The sequence below is a fragment of the Desmodus rotundus genome, chromosome 9 (assembly GCF_022682495.2).
Source record: "Desmodus rotundus isolate HL8 chromosome 9, HLdesRot8A.1, whole genome shotgun sequence".
Taxonomy (NCBI): Eukaryota; Metazoa; Chordata; class Mammalia; order Chiroptera; family Phyllostomidae; genus Desmodus; species Desmodus rotundus.
The window spans coordinates 71,990,158-72,005,638 of record NC_071395.1 but is presented as its reverse complement, the minus strand read 5'-3'; the positions used below and the strand labels follow the sequence as shown (position 1 = coordinate 72,005,638).

At 56.9% G+C, this 15,481-nt stretch overlaps 2 protein-coding genes across 4 annotated transcripts in view; one reads left to right on the top strand and one right to left on the bottom strand.

Moving 5' to 3' along the window:
• The window catches only part of TMEM256 (transmembrane protein 256), a gene marked incomplete in the record, with an annotated part of 2,041 nt that extends 1,670 nt beyond the window's left edge, over nucleotides 1-371 (bottom strand). The window contains 1 exon segment of the mRNA XM_024565102.4: nucleotides 334-371.
• NLGN2 (neuroligin 2) lies at nucleotides 300-15,465 on the top strand. Of its 3 annotated transcripts, XM_053911510.1 has the most exons (9): nucleotides 300-406; nucleotides 703-1,254; nucleotides 3,692-4,391; nucleotides 7,552-7,602; nucleotides 9,721-9,870; nucleotides 10,039-10,224; nucleotides 10,344-10,536; nucleotides 11,137-11,733; nucleotides 12,555-15,465. In XM_053911510.1, exons 3-9 carry the CDS (start codon nucleotides 3,935-3,937, stop codon nucleotides 13,426-13,428), a joined length of 2,508 nt encoding a protein of 835 aa, XP_053767485.1. In that variant the 5' UTR covers nucleotides 300-406; nucleotides 703-1,254; nucleotides 3,692-3,934; the 3' UTR covers nucleotides 13,429-15,465. The 3 variants fall into 3 exon arrangements, with proteins under 3 accessions (XP_053767485.1, XP_071075406.1, XP_053767484.1); XM_071219305.1 differs by lacking the exon at nucleotides 7,552-7,602; XM_053911509.2 differs by lacking the exon at nucleotides 300-406 and having other exon boundaries at nucleotides 519-1,254.
• The last annotated feature ends 16 nt before the right edge of the window (nucleotides 15,466-15,481 follow it).

Genomic DNA, 15,481 nt, shown 5'->3' with positions numbered 1-15,481 from the left:
GGGGGCGGTACTACAGGATTTGCGTCACGGATTGGCCCACTTTCCAAGTTGATCTCCGCTTCTAACACCCCCCTCCCGCCTCCTGCCAATTTCCAAAAATCCAGGTCCCCACGCAAAGTTCTGGCGCTTTCCCCACAGGCTCTTCCTTTTCTCCTTTAAAACTGACCCGCCACCAAAAAGAGGCGACCTCGCAATTACCCAAGCCCCACCCATCTCCATTAAACCCCGCCCATTATACATTTGGCTCCTCCTCCAGGCCCGAAGGCCCCGCCTTCGTCATATGATGCCCCGCCCCCTATAGTTCACCCCACCACCACCACCAGTACCACCAACCGCGAGAGCCCCGAGGGTGGGATATCTTGGGGGATGTCTCCTTCCTGCCCGGGACCGCTTCGTTCTTACGTCGGTCTGTCCACTCCCTCCCTTTTCCACCTTCTCCAATCCCCCCACACTCTGGAGGGCGGGCGGGCGGGCAGGCGGGTGAGAGCGAGGGGTGTGCGCCGCTCTCTCTGCAGGGGGCGGGGGAGGCGGCCGCTCGGTGACGCGCGGGGCTGCTGCGGCTGCTCCGCCGACGGATCATCACTCTCGGGCTGGGATGGACGCGGGGCGGGTGGGCCCTGGTGCGCGGAGCCAGGAGTCTGGGCCTCCCGGCTGCTGAGCATCCCCCGAAGCCTTCCCCTTACCCCCACCTTTCCCTCCTAGGAGCAGTGCCGACCCCTGCCCCGGGGCTCCAGACTCTACTCCCGCCTTCCTCTGACTCCCCGGACCTCCCACTCCCGCCCGCCCTCGGGATCGACTAGATCCCTCCCTCTCCCCGAGGATTCCGGCTGGATCCCTGCCCCTGCACCGCGGATCCTGCGCTCCCGGGCTCCGGGCCCCTGGGGATTGCCGTGGACTCCTCTCCCCGCACCCGATTCCTTAGGATCCTCCGCCTGTACCGCCTTCTGGTCCCTCGAAGCCGGCCCACGGAGCCAGTGGATCCTCAATCCAGTCTTGTCCCGTTGCCCCCGCCTCACTCCTCTGTCCCCACTGCGGGGCTCCCTGTTCTCGGCTTCCTCCTGACCCCATCCCCTACCTCTCCCCGGGGATCGACTGGATCCCGGCCCCGCCCCCTGGGGCTGGGGCGATCCCCCTCCCCCGCTGGGTGAGGCGCTGCGGGCGGGGGCTGGGCCTGCGGGACCGCGGGGGCTCAGAGGCCGCCGCCCCCTACTTGGAGCCCTGGATGGAGGCACCACGGCCCCAGGGCTGAGCCAGGTAGGAGCTAAGCCGGTTCTGGTGGAGGGGATTTCGTGGCGGTCCACTGGGGTCTCCCACTCCCCATCTCTCTCCCTGCGCCTGGTTTCCCTCAGCCTGCTCTGTCTGCTGGTCTCCGCCTAGGGATGCTCTCGCCGTGTCTCTCCGTCTCGGTCTCTTTGTCTCTGCCTCTCTCCAGCCCATGAATGATCCTTTGAATGGGCCCACAGACCCCATGTGTTCCCATCTCCCCCTCCCCCTCCTTCTCCCCTTCCCAGCCAAGCCATTTTTCCCCACTGCAAGAAGGGGGGGGGTTGCTGCGGCCTGAGCCCCCGTCCCTCAACTCTCCCTGGCTGTGGGAGTCAGGCCTGGCTGGTCAGGAATGGAAAGAGCAAGACAGAGGAATAGAGAGGAGGGGGGAGCAAGATGTGGCAGACAGAAAGGAGAAAGAAGGGGAGAGAAAATGGGGGAGACAGATAGGGAAAGAGGAGGAGAGAGAGAAACAGAAAAGGCATGAGGGAGAAATTTGGGGAAGGTATGTGAAGGAGAGAAAAATGAGAAACACTAAGGAGGGAGATAGGGAAGTGATGACAAGAGACTGAGGGACAGAGACTGAAGGCAAGAGATGGAGCAGTCTGGAAGAGGCTGGGAAAGATGCGCTGAGGGAGCGTTATGGAGAGGAAAGAGATGGGGGGGTGGCTCCAGAGGGAGGGAAGAAGGGAGAGAAGCTGTCAGGGAGAAGGCCACAGGCCCAAAGTACCTTACGGGAGGAAGGGTGACAGAGGCAGATAAACCGAGTTAGTAGGAGGGGGAGGGGGTGGCAAGGCCATGGAAGCAGAGCCCACCCTGGCATGGGCAGAGGAAATCTTGAGGGAGCCAGCCCCAAGCCCCCTCTAGATGATGGGGGAACAGGAGCTTTAGAGGACCTGAAGAGGGGGAGGGCATGACTGGGTGTGTGTGGTAAGGATTCCTGTGTCCTCATCTCTGGAATAAATTGACACCTGCAGAGAGCCACCCGCGGGCTGGCGCCTGGCTCTGAAAACCCCGCGTCAGCAAACAGCTTTGGCAGCTGGGGGGGGGGGGGTTGGGGGGGTTGCCGAAATGACCTGGGTGTCTGCCCCTTAGTTTGATCTCTTCCCTTGTCCTGCTCCTGCTGCCCTGAGCACCCAGGTATCAGAGCAGCATCTGTGGGGGACTGGCAAGGGGAAGGGGAGGTGAATAGCTGAGACAGGTTGAGAAAAAGCCTAGGTTTGCCCCCAGAGCACTGGTCTAAATACCATGTGTGAAAGAAGAGGTGCCTGGAGTACAAGGCTGTTCAAGATTGTGGGAGGGGGCAGTCAGTAGGTGCATCTGACTCCCTCTAAACCCACCTCAACACCCCTTTTCCCCAGCCAGAGGCCTGGTCACTAGGACTAGGCTCTGATTGGCCAACAAGGGCCAAGAGGCGGGTCTTTTAGGGTTCTTTAATGCCTCCAATCTCCCGCTCCCCTCAACATACATACTTCTTCTTCTGTGCTAAGGTTGGGGGAAACTGTAGCTTTCTGACTCATGCCTCTGTCCGCATGCCTAGAATGGACCCCATAACCAAGCCAGTCCCTTCCCCTCTTCCTCCAGACCTGCCCCCCCCCACCCCAGGGTTAAAGCTGCAGCCCGTTGCCTGGGTAACATTGCGGGGCAGCATCATGTCGCTCGGCAACCGGCTGCAGGATCACACATCTGTCCCTGGATTTGCCCCCCTCCAGCATCCCCTCCCTAATCTAGCCCCTGCCTCAAGGCATCTTAACTTCTGAGGGAAGAAATGGAAAGGGCCTGGGGAAAAGGGGTCCCCCCAATGCTGCACAAATCCTTAGGGAATGGGATGTCAAAGGAAGGAGAAGGTGGTGGGCTTGTGCAGTCCCAAGGAAGGCCTGGAGTCTGGCCTGGGGTGGGGGTTAAGGGCCATGAAATTACAGCTCAGGAGTAATTAACACGTATAAACAAACCTGCCACTTCCTGCTAATTAATGACTTGGTATTTTTATTTTCTCTTCCTTGTCTATCTCATCCCTCCCAGGGAGGTGGGAACTGGGACTCCTAAGTCCTCAAGGAGAGCCCTCCTGGTAGGGATAAAGCAGATAAAGCAGCTGGAAGGAGGCAGGCTGGGTCTGGGGAGCTGACCGTCCTTCCCCTCTGGTTGTGTCCTGGACTTTTATCACATCTTGACCCTACCCTCAGCCTCAGACTTTTCTATCTGGGTCCCTGCTGATGGAGGGGGTTTTGGGGATGAGAGGAAGTGCTGTGGGGCCTGAGGGTGGAAGAAGTGGGGCAACTGGTCTGAATTTCACGTCACTAACCACTTGTCTCTTCTGTTTCCCCATTCCCTTCTGTCTGCCCTTCTTCCCTTCCCTTCTTCCACCTCTCCTATGTATTTTTCTGTCTGTTTGTCTGTATCTTGCATACCCTCTCCCTCCAACCCACAGGTCCAGCCTGCATTCACCTTTTCCCACTTCCTTCCCCTTCCCCACCCCTTGCCCCCTCCATGGAGAGGAACAGACCCCTTCTCTGTCCAGTCTAACCCAGGTCCCTTCCCACTCCCCTCCTCCCTCCTTTCCCGCCCCCTCCTCCCTCCTGGGGCGAGGGGGGGCCTCCCTCCCTCTCCCCCCCCTTCTCTCTCTCTCCGAGGGGGGGGGTCCCGGGGAGGGAGGGGGGGTCCCCCTATCAGCATGTGGCTCCTGGCGCTGTGTCTGGTGGGGTTGGTGGGGGCTCAACGGGGGGGAGGGGGTCCTGGAGGCGGTGCCCCTGGTGGCCCGGGCCTGGGCCTCAGCAGCCTCGGGGAGGAGCGCTTCCCAGTCGTGAACACGGCCTACGGGCGAGTGCGCGGTGTGCGGCGTGAGCTCAACAACGAGATCCTGGGCCCCGTCGTGCAGTTCTTGGGCGTGCCCTACGCCACACCACCCCTGGGCGCCCGACGCTTCCAGCCGCCCGAGGCCCCGGCCTCGTGGCCCGGCGTGCGCAACGCCACCACCCTGCCACCCGCCTGCCCGCAGAACCTGCACGGGGCGCTGCCAGCCATCATGCTGCCTGTGTGGTTCACCGACAACTTGGAGGCAGCCGCCACCTACGTGCAGAACCAGAGCGAGGACTGTCTGTACCTCAACCTCTACGTGCCCACTGAGGACGGTAAGGGCGCGGGCACCACGCCGGGCATTCTGTGGACACAGCCCACAAACACACATGCAGAACCTCAGGCACTGGCACAGTCCGGGATGGGAGCTGGGCTTTGTGGGGACAGTGAGAGGACAGTATGTCCCTGGGGGCTCTGCGTGCCCTCCAAGTGTGGTATGGGTGCCTGCCAAGCAGTCCCAGGAATGAATCCCATAGACAGTCACCCTTCAAGTTCCACCCCCCACAGAGACAGTCAGTGGTAAGGTCAGCAGGCACAAGGCTGGACTTACCCAGCTGGTCCCCCCAGAGGAGGTATCCATCACCTGCCTGGGCACCCATTCCACTCTACCCCCATCTCCCACCCCCAGGACTGGGCTTGCCCCTGGCTTGCCCACTTTAGCAACATCTATAGCTCAAGGACAGCAGACTCCTCCTTTCCCCCAGGCCAGTCCTGCAGACTTCCATCTATCACATCACATCCAGAGCCCCTTGCCTAAGCTGAGGGCATCTTCTTCAGGCCCTCTGATCCCTATGTCCTCTGATCCCTATACGATCCTGAAGGATCAGGGCAAGGCCTTGCCAAGGGCCTCTCCACTCATGGCACACCCACCCATCCCCATCAGAACACCATCCCTGGAGCTCTTCAACAGACTGTCTTGTCAATAAACTCTCAACTCAGTTGTCTACAGCTCTGCTCGTAGCCCCAGCACACTTCCCCTGGACAACTCCTGCCAACCTCCAGCACACTAAGATTAGTCAGAGTATCCTTCAGAGTACCTTCCAGCTGTCCACAGCAGAGGTAATCAGCACAACTCCAGCCACCGCAATAGACCATCTTCCCAGCCCCACGCTGCACCTTGTCAGAGACCATCTACTCCTACCACACCCCCTACAGGTCATTTCCAACAACTTTACACACAGGCCTGGTACCAGGAACCCCTCTAGGTACACCCTACACACCCAACGACCCCCCTCATGTACCAAGTCCCTCAACAGATCAGGATCTCCACTACTCAACGTTTGGTCACGTGCCCAACCGATCCACACACTGACCGTGTACGTGTTCCCACACCCACATACCGCAACTCCCAGCACCTCCCTGTACACAGCACATGCCCCAACACTTTCCTATGACTGTGTACCCCATCACCCACACCTGTGGCTCCCAGTATTCCTGGATATAGGTCAAGTGCCTAGTAATACCCATACATAGATAGACCTTTATCCCCATAACCCTGCACCCGGACCATGTGCCCCGCCAGGCCACTCACACCACAGTCTCTGTACCCAAAGTCCTCTCATGTCAATCACAGAACACATCCAGCACCTCAACCCACCCATCTTGTTCCCAAAACCTGTATGGACAATCCACCCTATCTTGTCATACCAGCCATGTACCCTAACACCCTAACTACCCCTCCCCATGTAAACCATGCCTCATAGTAACCTGTACACACAACACACAGAAGGAGCGGTCACTGTAATCTCATTCAGATTCTAAGCACCCTGATAGGACGTTGACCAAACACCCTCCACATGGGAGCCATCCACTCCACATTCCCCGCACTCTCGTGGAATATTTGCCTCACCCAGCACTCTCCCTCCTGTGAATTCTTCACCCCAGCGCCTTCACAGACACTGGCCGTCTCCACACTCTCCGTTTGGGGGCTCTCCACTCCCGCACCCTCGAGTAGGCTGTCCAACCCAGTGTCCTCCTCAGTGAGACACCCCGCCAGCACTTCCCGCCGAAGGACTATCTACCCCAACATCTCCACACAAATTGTCTGCCCTGCCCCACACCTTCTGTATTTTTTAACCATCGCTTACTGCCATCCTGCTTAGGGGCCTGATGCATTCAGGTGATCTCACTGAATCTTCACACCAGCTCTGGAAGGAAGAGGTTGACTCAGGCACGCGCGCGCACACACACACACACACACACACTGAATACTCAAGTACATGCCTGCCTTGCTGAGTTCATCCCCATTCCCATCCTGTCACAGAGAAGAACAGGCCCTGACCCTAGTGGGTCCCCACAGGGTCATTATTGTCAGTTGGGAGAAGCTTTCCACAGGCTGGCCTGGGCCTTGCTGACCCATCCCTCTCCCTGCTGTTGAGGAGAAGCCAGTCAGATTGGGGGAACCCCCTCAGGCCCCTGGGTTCCAGCTCTCCCCTGAAAGAAGCCTGGAGCCAAACTCTGGGCCTAGTCTAGGACCCTTCCTTGACAGTGGGCACACTTTGTGCTTCCGAGCACTTCCTGGCACCTTATGTGTCCGGCGGGCTCAGGGCACTGTGTTTCTTATTCCCTATTTGTGGACTGAACCCCCAATTGGGGAGGGGGGACTTTTGGCATTAGAGCAGGGGTTGGTGAAGGGCTGGTGCCCCTGGTGGGAAATTTACCATTTGGAGGGAGGAGAGCAGGCCTGGGTAGGGGATGAAGTTTGGAGGGTGGGCGGGACAGAGGGAAGAGGTGGAGTGGAGGGCAAGACCTGATGACCCCTTTCCCTGCTTCACCCCACATTGGGGACATGGGGTGAGAAGCCAGGCCTGTGAGTGCGGATGGAAGAGAAATGCTGGTGGCTGAGAGTCTGGGTAGGTGGGCAGGCAGCTTTAGCTGACCTACCCACAGCCCTCCAGATTGGTCCAGAGGGAAGCAGAATCCTTTCTGCTGCAGCCCCTCCTCTCTACAGCCTTGGGGAGCAGGCAGGTGCTTGGCTAGCCCCGAAGAGAGCCTGCGTGAGTGGTGGCCCAGGTGGCAAAGCTGGCCTTGGTCTCCTGGGCAGGTTTCCCCTCCCCTCCCACCCCACCTTTAACACAGTTTCATTTCCAGCAATTAGCCAACACATCTACAAGCCAAATCCTTTCCAGCCAAGTTAATATGTCCTAAGACAGGCCTCAGCCCACTTAGGCACCCTAACCCCCAAAACCAGCCTTTTCTTTGGGGCATGACTTTTTCTGGGGAGGGGAACAAAATTGGGTTGTAAAAAAACGTTTTTCTCTTTTCTTGGTTTCTTTTTCTTGCAAACAAATTTTGCTTTTTTTGGCTTATTTTTTCTGCCCCCCACCCTCCCCTTTTCTACTTTCTCTCCTCCCTTCCCCATCCACCACCTCCCCTGACCCCCATCTTTCCCCACAAAATTGTCCTTTTTTCTCTGTTTTGTGTTCCCGGTCTTAGGTCCGCTCACAAAAAAACGTGACGAGGCGACGCTCAATCCGCCAGACACAGGTAGATTTAAAAACCCCGCTCCTGCATGTGGTTGCTTATAAGAGGACCTTCACGTTCACAGCCCTGCCCCTCACTAAATACCCCCACAGCCCCGGAGGCCCGCAGTCGCTCTCCCCACTAAAAATGAAAAAGAAAAGAAAAGAAAAATTTGTAATATTGGAAAAAAGAATTATGAAAACTTCAAATGAAATTTGAACAAAATTGGACCCACTAGAAAAACCTTCAAGAAAAGCTAAACATGGAGAAAATATAGTGGAAAAAATTGGAATGTCAGAAAAAAAATAAGACACCAAAAAATTGGATAAAATGTTAAGAGTTTGCCAAAAATTTGGACTGTTTTGCAACTTGTGAAATGTAGCATTTGAAAAAACTACTTTAATTTGAAGCAAAACATTTGAAAAGAAAATTAAGTTGGCAAATTGATGACACATTGAACCACCAGAAGCCCGCTGCAATTTCCAAAGGCCTGTTAGATGCAGAAAATGCGAGCATTTGAAGCAAATTAAAGAATTTGGAAATTTTTGAAAACAGGGCCCAATCTCTTGAAGTTTCACCACAAAATTTTGAATAAAAAAATACAAAGAATTTTTTCTTTTTTTCTTTTTTTCCAAAAAATGGATCTTTTTTTTTTTTTCTTTTCTTGTTGAATCTGCCCCGAGAGCTTCTTGCTTTTTGGTTGTTGTTTTTTTCTTTCTTTCTTCTTTCTTGATCCTGTTTTTTGTTGTTGGTTTTGAATTCTTGTTGCCCCAGCCCCACTTCCTGCTCCTTCCTTTTCTGATTCCCCCCTCCTCCCACACTGGGAGTGGAGGTGCTGGGTGGGGAGGAGGGAGGAGAACTGAGGGTGTTTAGGACAGGACCTTGGGAGGAAGGAGACTCAGCCTGAACTTCTTGGAAGGCCACTGGAGGTTCAGGAACAAAGCAAAAAATAGGATTCGGGAAGGACATAAAGGAGGCACTGCCCACCTAGTAGCTTCTGGCCAAAGTCAGGCAGAGGGAGGTGGCGGAGAAGGTCCTTAGAGAAAGAAGGCCGGAAGCTACCTGTAGGGAATTGAGGGAAGGGTCTTAGAGGCCTGTTGGTTGACCTCTGGCTAGAAGAAAGCACGATGCAGGAGGCTGGCAGAGACACTGGGGACCAGGCGTGGAGGCCCAGGCCTGGCTCTTGCTTGTGAGGGCCCAGGCTAGGCAGAGATTGCAGGTGTCATGAAGGAGGAAGTCCTGTGGGCCAGGGGTCAGCCCAGCCCTGGTGCAGTGGTAAACCATGCAGAGGCTGCAGGGGAGGGTACTTCTATAGCCTCAGGGACTGTAGCAAGCCCTCTCAGACTCTGACCTCCTGGAATTAGTCACTCTTTAGTCCAGTCCGGAGTGCCCCAAAAGTATACCACATGTCACAGTGATTATGGGATCCTTTTGGGACATGGCAAGAGAAGGGTCTGGTGCAGAACCTAGGGCTCAGGCCAGTTTTCAGGGGGTTCCAAGACAGGGGAGCTGCACCCTGGCTTCATTAAGCAAGCTCTTTCCCACCCTGCCTCCTTCTGCCATAGTAATTAGGCTGGGGGTTGCCATGGTGACTGGGGAGGTGACCTAGAAAGGAATTAGGGCGGGGAGGAGACCAAGCCCCCAGGGACCCTAGGGCCTGGCACCCCCTTATGGACAGACCAGTCTACCATGTGGAGCTGAGGCCCAAGGCCTAAGTCTGAGAAAAGCTCAGGACCCTCCTAGCATCTTTAGCTGCAGTACCAGCCTTAGGAGCTCACTCTTCCTAGGAGCAGGAAGGAGATTTGCTGTGTGTGTGTGGGGAGGAGGTCCCCTGGATCCAGCAGATGCCCTGAGGAGGGCCACCCCCCACCCCTGCCTCTGTTAGGCTTCTTAGAAGATCTGCCTGGCATTTGAAGAAGTGTCGTGGAGCAGACTGGCAGGAGGTGGGGAGGGACCTTCTGCCAGAGCTAGCTGGGGAGGGAGGGAGGGGAATCCGGTCTTGCCCCCCAGGGATGGGAATGACATGTCCCCTGAGCTCTGGGCTGGTCTTCAGCAGGCCTGGGAGCTAGGAGGTGCTGCTTCTGGTCTCACCATGTCCTTGTCCCCACTCCCGGCCCACCTGCCCACCCCCTCCCCACGCAGATATCCGAGACTCTGGGAAGAAGCCCGTGATGCTGTTTCTGCACAGCGGCTCCTACATGGAGGGCACCGGGAACATGTTCGATGGCTCTGTCCTGGCCGCCTATGGCAACGTCATTGTAGCCACACTCAACTACCGGCTTGGGGTACTCGGTGAGGGAGGGCAACCAACTGTAGGGAGTCTGGGAGGGGGGCCTGGTGGGTGGGGTCCTTTAAACCCAGGAGTGGCAAAATGGCTTCTGGGCTGGGCTGAGCTGCCCAGATAAGAGGCAAGGACACTGTAACACCCCCCGGTAGCTCCCTTTCTTCCTTTACCTCCAGGATTTCTCAGCACCGGGGACCAGGCTGCAAAAGGCAACTATGGACTCCTGGACCAGATCCAGGCCCTGCGCTGGCTCAGTGAAAACATCGCCCACTTTGGGGGTGACCCTGAGCGCATCACCATCTTTGGGTCTGGGGCAGGCGCATCCTGTGTCAACCTTCTGATCCTTTCTCACCATTCGGAAGGTACCAGCAACCTCATTAGTCTGCCAGTCCTGTCCCCTTTCCTATGCCCGTGAACCTACCAGGTCTCCCTTCTCTGTTGGGCTGATACTGCCCAGCCTAACGCCTGCCTATCCCACCAGGACTGTTCCAGAAGGCCATTGCCCAGAGTGGCACTGCCATTTCCAGCTGGTCTGTCAATTATCAGCCGCTCAAATACACGCGCCTACTGGCGGCAAAGGTGGGCTGTGACCGGGAGGACAGTGCTGAAGCTGTGGAGTGTCTGCGTCGGAAGCCTTCCCGGGAGCTGGTGGACCAGGACGTGCAGCCTGCCCGGTATGAGTATTGGTGTGGGCATGGGAGAGGGCCAGGTCCAGGCCTTCACCCACCTTACTGATTCCAAGGAGGCTGAGAATGAGAGGTGTCTGCAGGTTTGACAAGGAGAGGTCAGGCCCCTCTAGTGGCCCTGCCTTCTTCTCTTGGAAGCCTTCCCTAAGTGGAAGAGAGTGGAGGTGCCCAAAGAGGGCAAGTATACACAAGGTACCATTAAGTGCTTCAAAGAAGACTTCCAAGGCCAAGTGCCCTGAAGGATTCATAAGAGAGGTTTTTTTACCCTCACTCCATGATATACTTATTGATTTCAGAGAGAGAGGAAGGGAGGGAGAGAGGGGGAGAGAAACATTGATCAGTTGTCTCTTGAACATCCCCTGACTGAGGACTGAACCTGCAATGCAGGCATGTGCCCTGACCGGGAATCAAACCCCAGACCTTTTGGTTTACGGGATGATGCTCCAGCCAACTGAGCCACATTAACCAGGGTGGATTCATAGGATATTTTAACTACAGAGCAGTATCTTCCAGGCAGAGAGCTTAACAAGCTATGAGTTGAGAGGAGACCAGTGAGCAGGAGATGATACTCTGACCCCTTCTCCCCAGCTACCACATCGCCTTTGGGCCCGTGGTGGACGGTGATGTTGTCCCCGATGACCCTGAGATCCTCATGCAGCAAGGAGAATTCCTAAATTATGACATGCTCATTGGTGTCAACCAAGGCGAAGGCCTCAAGTTCGTGGAGGACTCAGCAGAGAGTGAGGATGGCGTGTCCGCCAGCGCCTTTGACTTCACAGTCTCCAACTTTGTGGACAACCTGTATGGCTACCCAGAGGGCAAGGATGTGCTGCGGGAGACCATCAAGTTTATGTACACAGACTGGGCCGACCGGGACAACGGTGAGATGCGGCGCAAGACCCTGTTGGCACTCTTTACTGACCACCAGTGGGTGGCACCAGCCGTGGCCACCGCCAAGCTGCATGCCGACTACCAGTCCCCTGTCTACTTTTACACCTTCTACCACCACTGCCAGGCTGAGGGCCGGCCCGAGTGGGCAGATGCAGCACACGGGGACGAGCTTCCCTACGTCTTTGGCGTGCCCATGGTGGGTGCCACAGACCTCTTCCCCTGCAATTTCTCTAAGAATGATGTCATGCTCAGCGCCGTGGTCATGACCTACTGGACCAACTTCGCCAAGACTGGGTGAGGGCCAGAGGGCCTGGGTGGGGCACCATGCAGGCTGAGGCACACACACCTTCCACTCTCCACTCCTTCTCTTTCTCACTTCTTCACAAGGCCACCATCCCTACATTACGGCACCTTGCCTTCTCGACTCAGACACCTGCTGGATACTTTCTCTGTGCCAGGCACTGAGTTGCGTATTGGAGATTCAGCAGAGTTAAACAGACAGGTCCCTGTCCTTTCTGGGGGTGGGCTCACTTGGTGACTTTGGCTCCATGGCTGTCTCTTCTTCGCTCCCTAGTCCAGCCACCGTCTCTCTTCTCCCATTGCTCTGGCCTCTGACAGCTCCCTTCTGTGTCTGAGCATCTGGAAGGGGTGGGTCTGCCTGTCTCTACATCTCGCACTCCTGAAAGCCATTGATATCTCTCCCCTTCCCTTCGATCTGTTTGCTTTTTGCTTGCTGATTTCACCGTGGTTGTCTTTCATGTGTCTTTATCTTTCTGTCCCCGTACGTCTTTCTCACTCAGTCTCAGCCTCTGCCTCTCCCGCTGGCTGTCTGTGCCTCTGCCTATCTCTGTCCCTCTGTCCTCATCTCTGGCCGTCTCTGGCAGTCTATCTCCATCCCTCCTTGTTTTTCTTTCCCTGTCTGGGAATTTATCTCTTCGTATCCATCTCTGTCTCTTTGTATCCATCTGTCTCTCTGCCTCTTGCTTTTTCTCTGACTACCTTCCGTTTCCCTGGCTCTCTGCATCTCTGACTCCCTCCGCATTCCTCCGCCACCCTCCCACACCTGTTGGAGCTTCACCCTCACTCCTCCTTTCCCTGCCCTCCTGTGCCCACAGCGACCCCAACCAGCCAGTGCCGCAGGACACCAAGTTCATCCACACCAAGCCCAACCGCTTCGAGGAGGTGGTATGGAGCAAGTTCAACAGCAAGGAGAAACAGTACCTGCACATTGGCTTGAAGCCGCGCGTGCGTGACAACTACCGCGCCAACAAGGTGGCCTTCTGGCTGGAGCTTGTGCCCCACCTGCACAACCTGCACACGGAGGTCTTCACCACCACCACGCGCCTGCCTCCCTACGCCACGCGTTGGCCACCTCGTCCGCCCCCCGGCGCCCCGGGCACACGCAGGCCCCCACCACCTGCCACTCTGCCACCGGAGCCTGAGCCCGAGCCAGGCCCCAGGGCCTATGACCGCTTCCCTGGGGATTCCCGGGACTACTCCACAGAGCTGAGCGTCACTGTGGCCGTAGGCGCCTCCCTCCTCTTCCTCAACATCCTCGCCTTTGCCGCCCTCTACTACAAGCGGGACCGGCGGCAGGAGCTGCGGTGCAGGAGGCTCAGCCCCCCGGGCGGATCAGGCTCTGGTGTGCCTGGTGGGGGCCCCCTGCTCCCCACCACTGGCCGAGAGCTGCCACCAGAAGAGGAGCTGGTGTCACTGCAGCTGAAACGGGGTGGTGGCGTTGGGGCGGACCCTGCTGAGGCCCTGCGCCCCGCCTGCCCACCCGACTACACCCTGGCCCTGCGCCGGGCACCGGATGATGTGCCTCTCTTGGCCCCTGGGGCCCTGACCTTGCTGCCCAGTGGCCTGGGACCACCACCTCCCCCGCCGCCACCCTCCCTCCATCCCTTTGGGCCCTTCCCCCCACCTCCCCCCACCGCTACCAGCCACAACAACACTCTACCCCACCCCCACTCCACTACCCGGGTATAGGGGATGGCTGGGGGGGGCCCTCCTCCCCAGCCCTCCCACGGGCAGGAATGCCACTCGGAAGGCAGGGAGGACGACTTGGCAACAGGCTTTTCTCGCCACACCTCAAGGAACATTAGGCGGACTCGGGTCCCCTCACTGGGATGTGTGTTTTCCCATGCATAGAAGCCCATTTTCTTCTCTGGACCTGGGCCTTTGAACAACCGGGGGGTGTTTTGTCCCCTCCATTGGGACACCAGTCTTCAGTGTGTGGAAGTGTGGAAGGATTTTCCCACTTGGAGGTGTGCTTTCTACAAGGGGGTGTGTTTTCCCATGTGCAGGGTGAGGTTTTTTTTGCCGCCCTGGACACATGTTGGCCCCCTCAAAGAATTTCTGCGGGGATTTGTATCCCAGAATCATATTCCCTCATGCCTTCTCCCACCTCCTCTCTCTCCCCTGCCCACCCCTCGGAGACCCTGGAAGGGGTGTGTTCATGTACAGTGACCCTTGGCCACCAGGTAACACAGGGTGGTTCTTGGGAAGTAGTGAGAAACCACAGCGCCCCCTCCCTGCTCCCCACCCCCACCCCCCATTGCCCCGCCCTGGAGAAGCATGTATTTCCCCCTTGGCACGAGTCAGGTGGAGCGCGGTCTCCCAGGTAGGCCTTGCCTTCCATAGATGACAGACAGGATCCCTGCCAGGGGGACGGGAGATCGTGCATCCCTGTACCACCTGGGAACTTGTTTTCCCAGAAGTCCAGGACACACTTCTCTGAGTGCAAACATGTTCTTGCATGTGGATGTATGTTTTCCCATGCAGATGGTCCCTTTCTCTCCAGTACTTCCCCGCATCCCCCAGGCCTCAGGCCCAGCACCTAACTCCTCACACAGCAGGTAGGAAGTCTTCAAGCTGATAGAAGCTGAGGGGGATGTATAAACCCTGAGGGCAGAGCTCTGTCCCTCCCTTCCCCAGAGATGTCAAGTTCAGGGTCAGGGGTGTGGGACCTGCCACCCATAGAGGCCATGCATGTTTGACCAAAGTCCTCATTGGGGTCTAAGGACAGCCTTTCCCTCAGTCCTCAGACCATTACTCATCTGTGCCAAACTGGGTGGGTGGGTTTGCCAAGGATTCCCCAGTCCTGGACCAGAGCAGATAAACGTGGGAGCAGGTGGGATACAGGAGAGGGGGAGGTAGCAGCTATAGGAGTCCTACCTGTGTCTCTTATCCTCACCATGTCTCATCCCTTCCTCTGTGCCTCAGTTTCCCTTTCCCACATGTCTCTCCCTCTTTGAAGCCATCTCCGTGTCTCAGCGTCAGACCAGCTTCTCCCCTATGTGGCCCATTCCCCTTTGACCTGCCCCTTCTTCCCTCAGCTGCCAAGGCTGAGAAAAAGGAGGGGTGGAGGGTGGAGGGGAGGAGAGCAAGGGAGAAAGGCTTCATGGTTGGGGAGAGAATGAGGTCAGCTGTGCTGAGAAACAGATGGAGGGGGCAATGGGCGGCAGGACGTGGGCAGACACCAGCAGGAAAAATTTGAAAGGACGTGTGAGGTGACTGCCCAGAGGGGACCTGAGCCTAGAGGAAACAGAACCTCGTCAGGGACACCAGTGGAGAAGGAGAGAATCCTTGTCTGCTGGCATTTTGTGGGTTGTTAGTGCCAAACTTGAGTAGGGGATGGGGTGCTGTCTTCCACTGACACTCACATCCAGAATCTCTGGTCTTGGCTCCCTAGAACTTTGCCTCTTGACCGTCCCTTCTCCCACCTTCAACCATGGAAACTTCATCGTCCCCCACCTTTCTCCTGCCTGGTCTAGTTCCTCTCCAAACAGCCATGCCCTCTAAATGCTAGGGACCTGGGCCCTGAACCCTATAGACAGATGTCCCACAAGTTGGGACATGGGAGAGGGGCTGGGGGACCCCATGATTCAGCCACGGACTCCAATGCCCAGCCCTCTCCGCAACAGTTCCTTGACAGTCCCATGTCCCCACCCTTTGCGGCTCTGTACACATTTTTAAACCTGGCAAAAGATGAAGAGAATATTGTAAATATAAAGTTTAACTGTTGGTTGTGCCTGCTGTG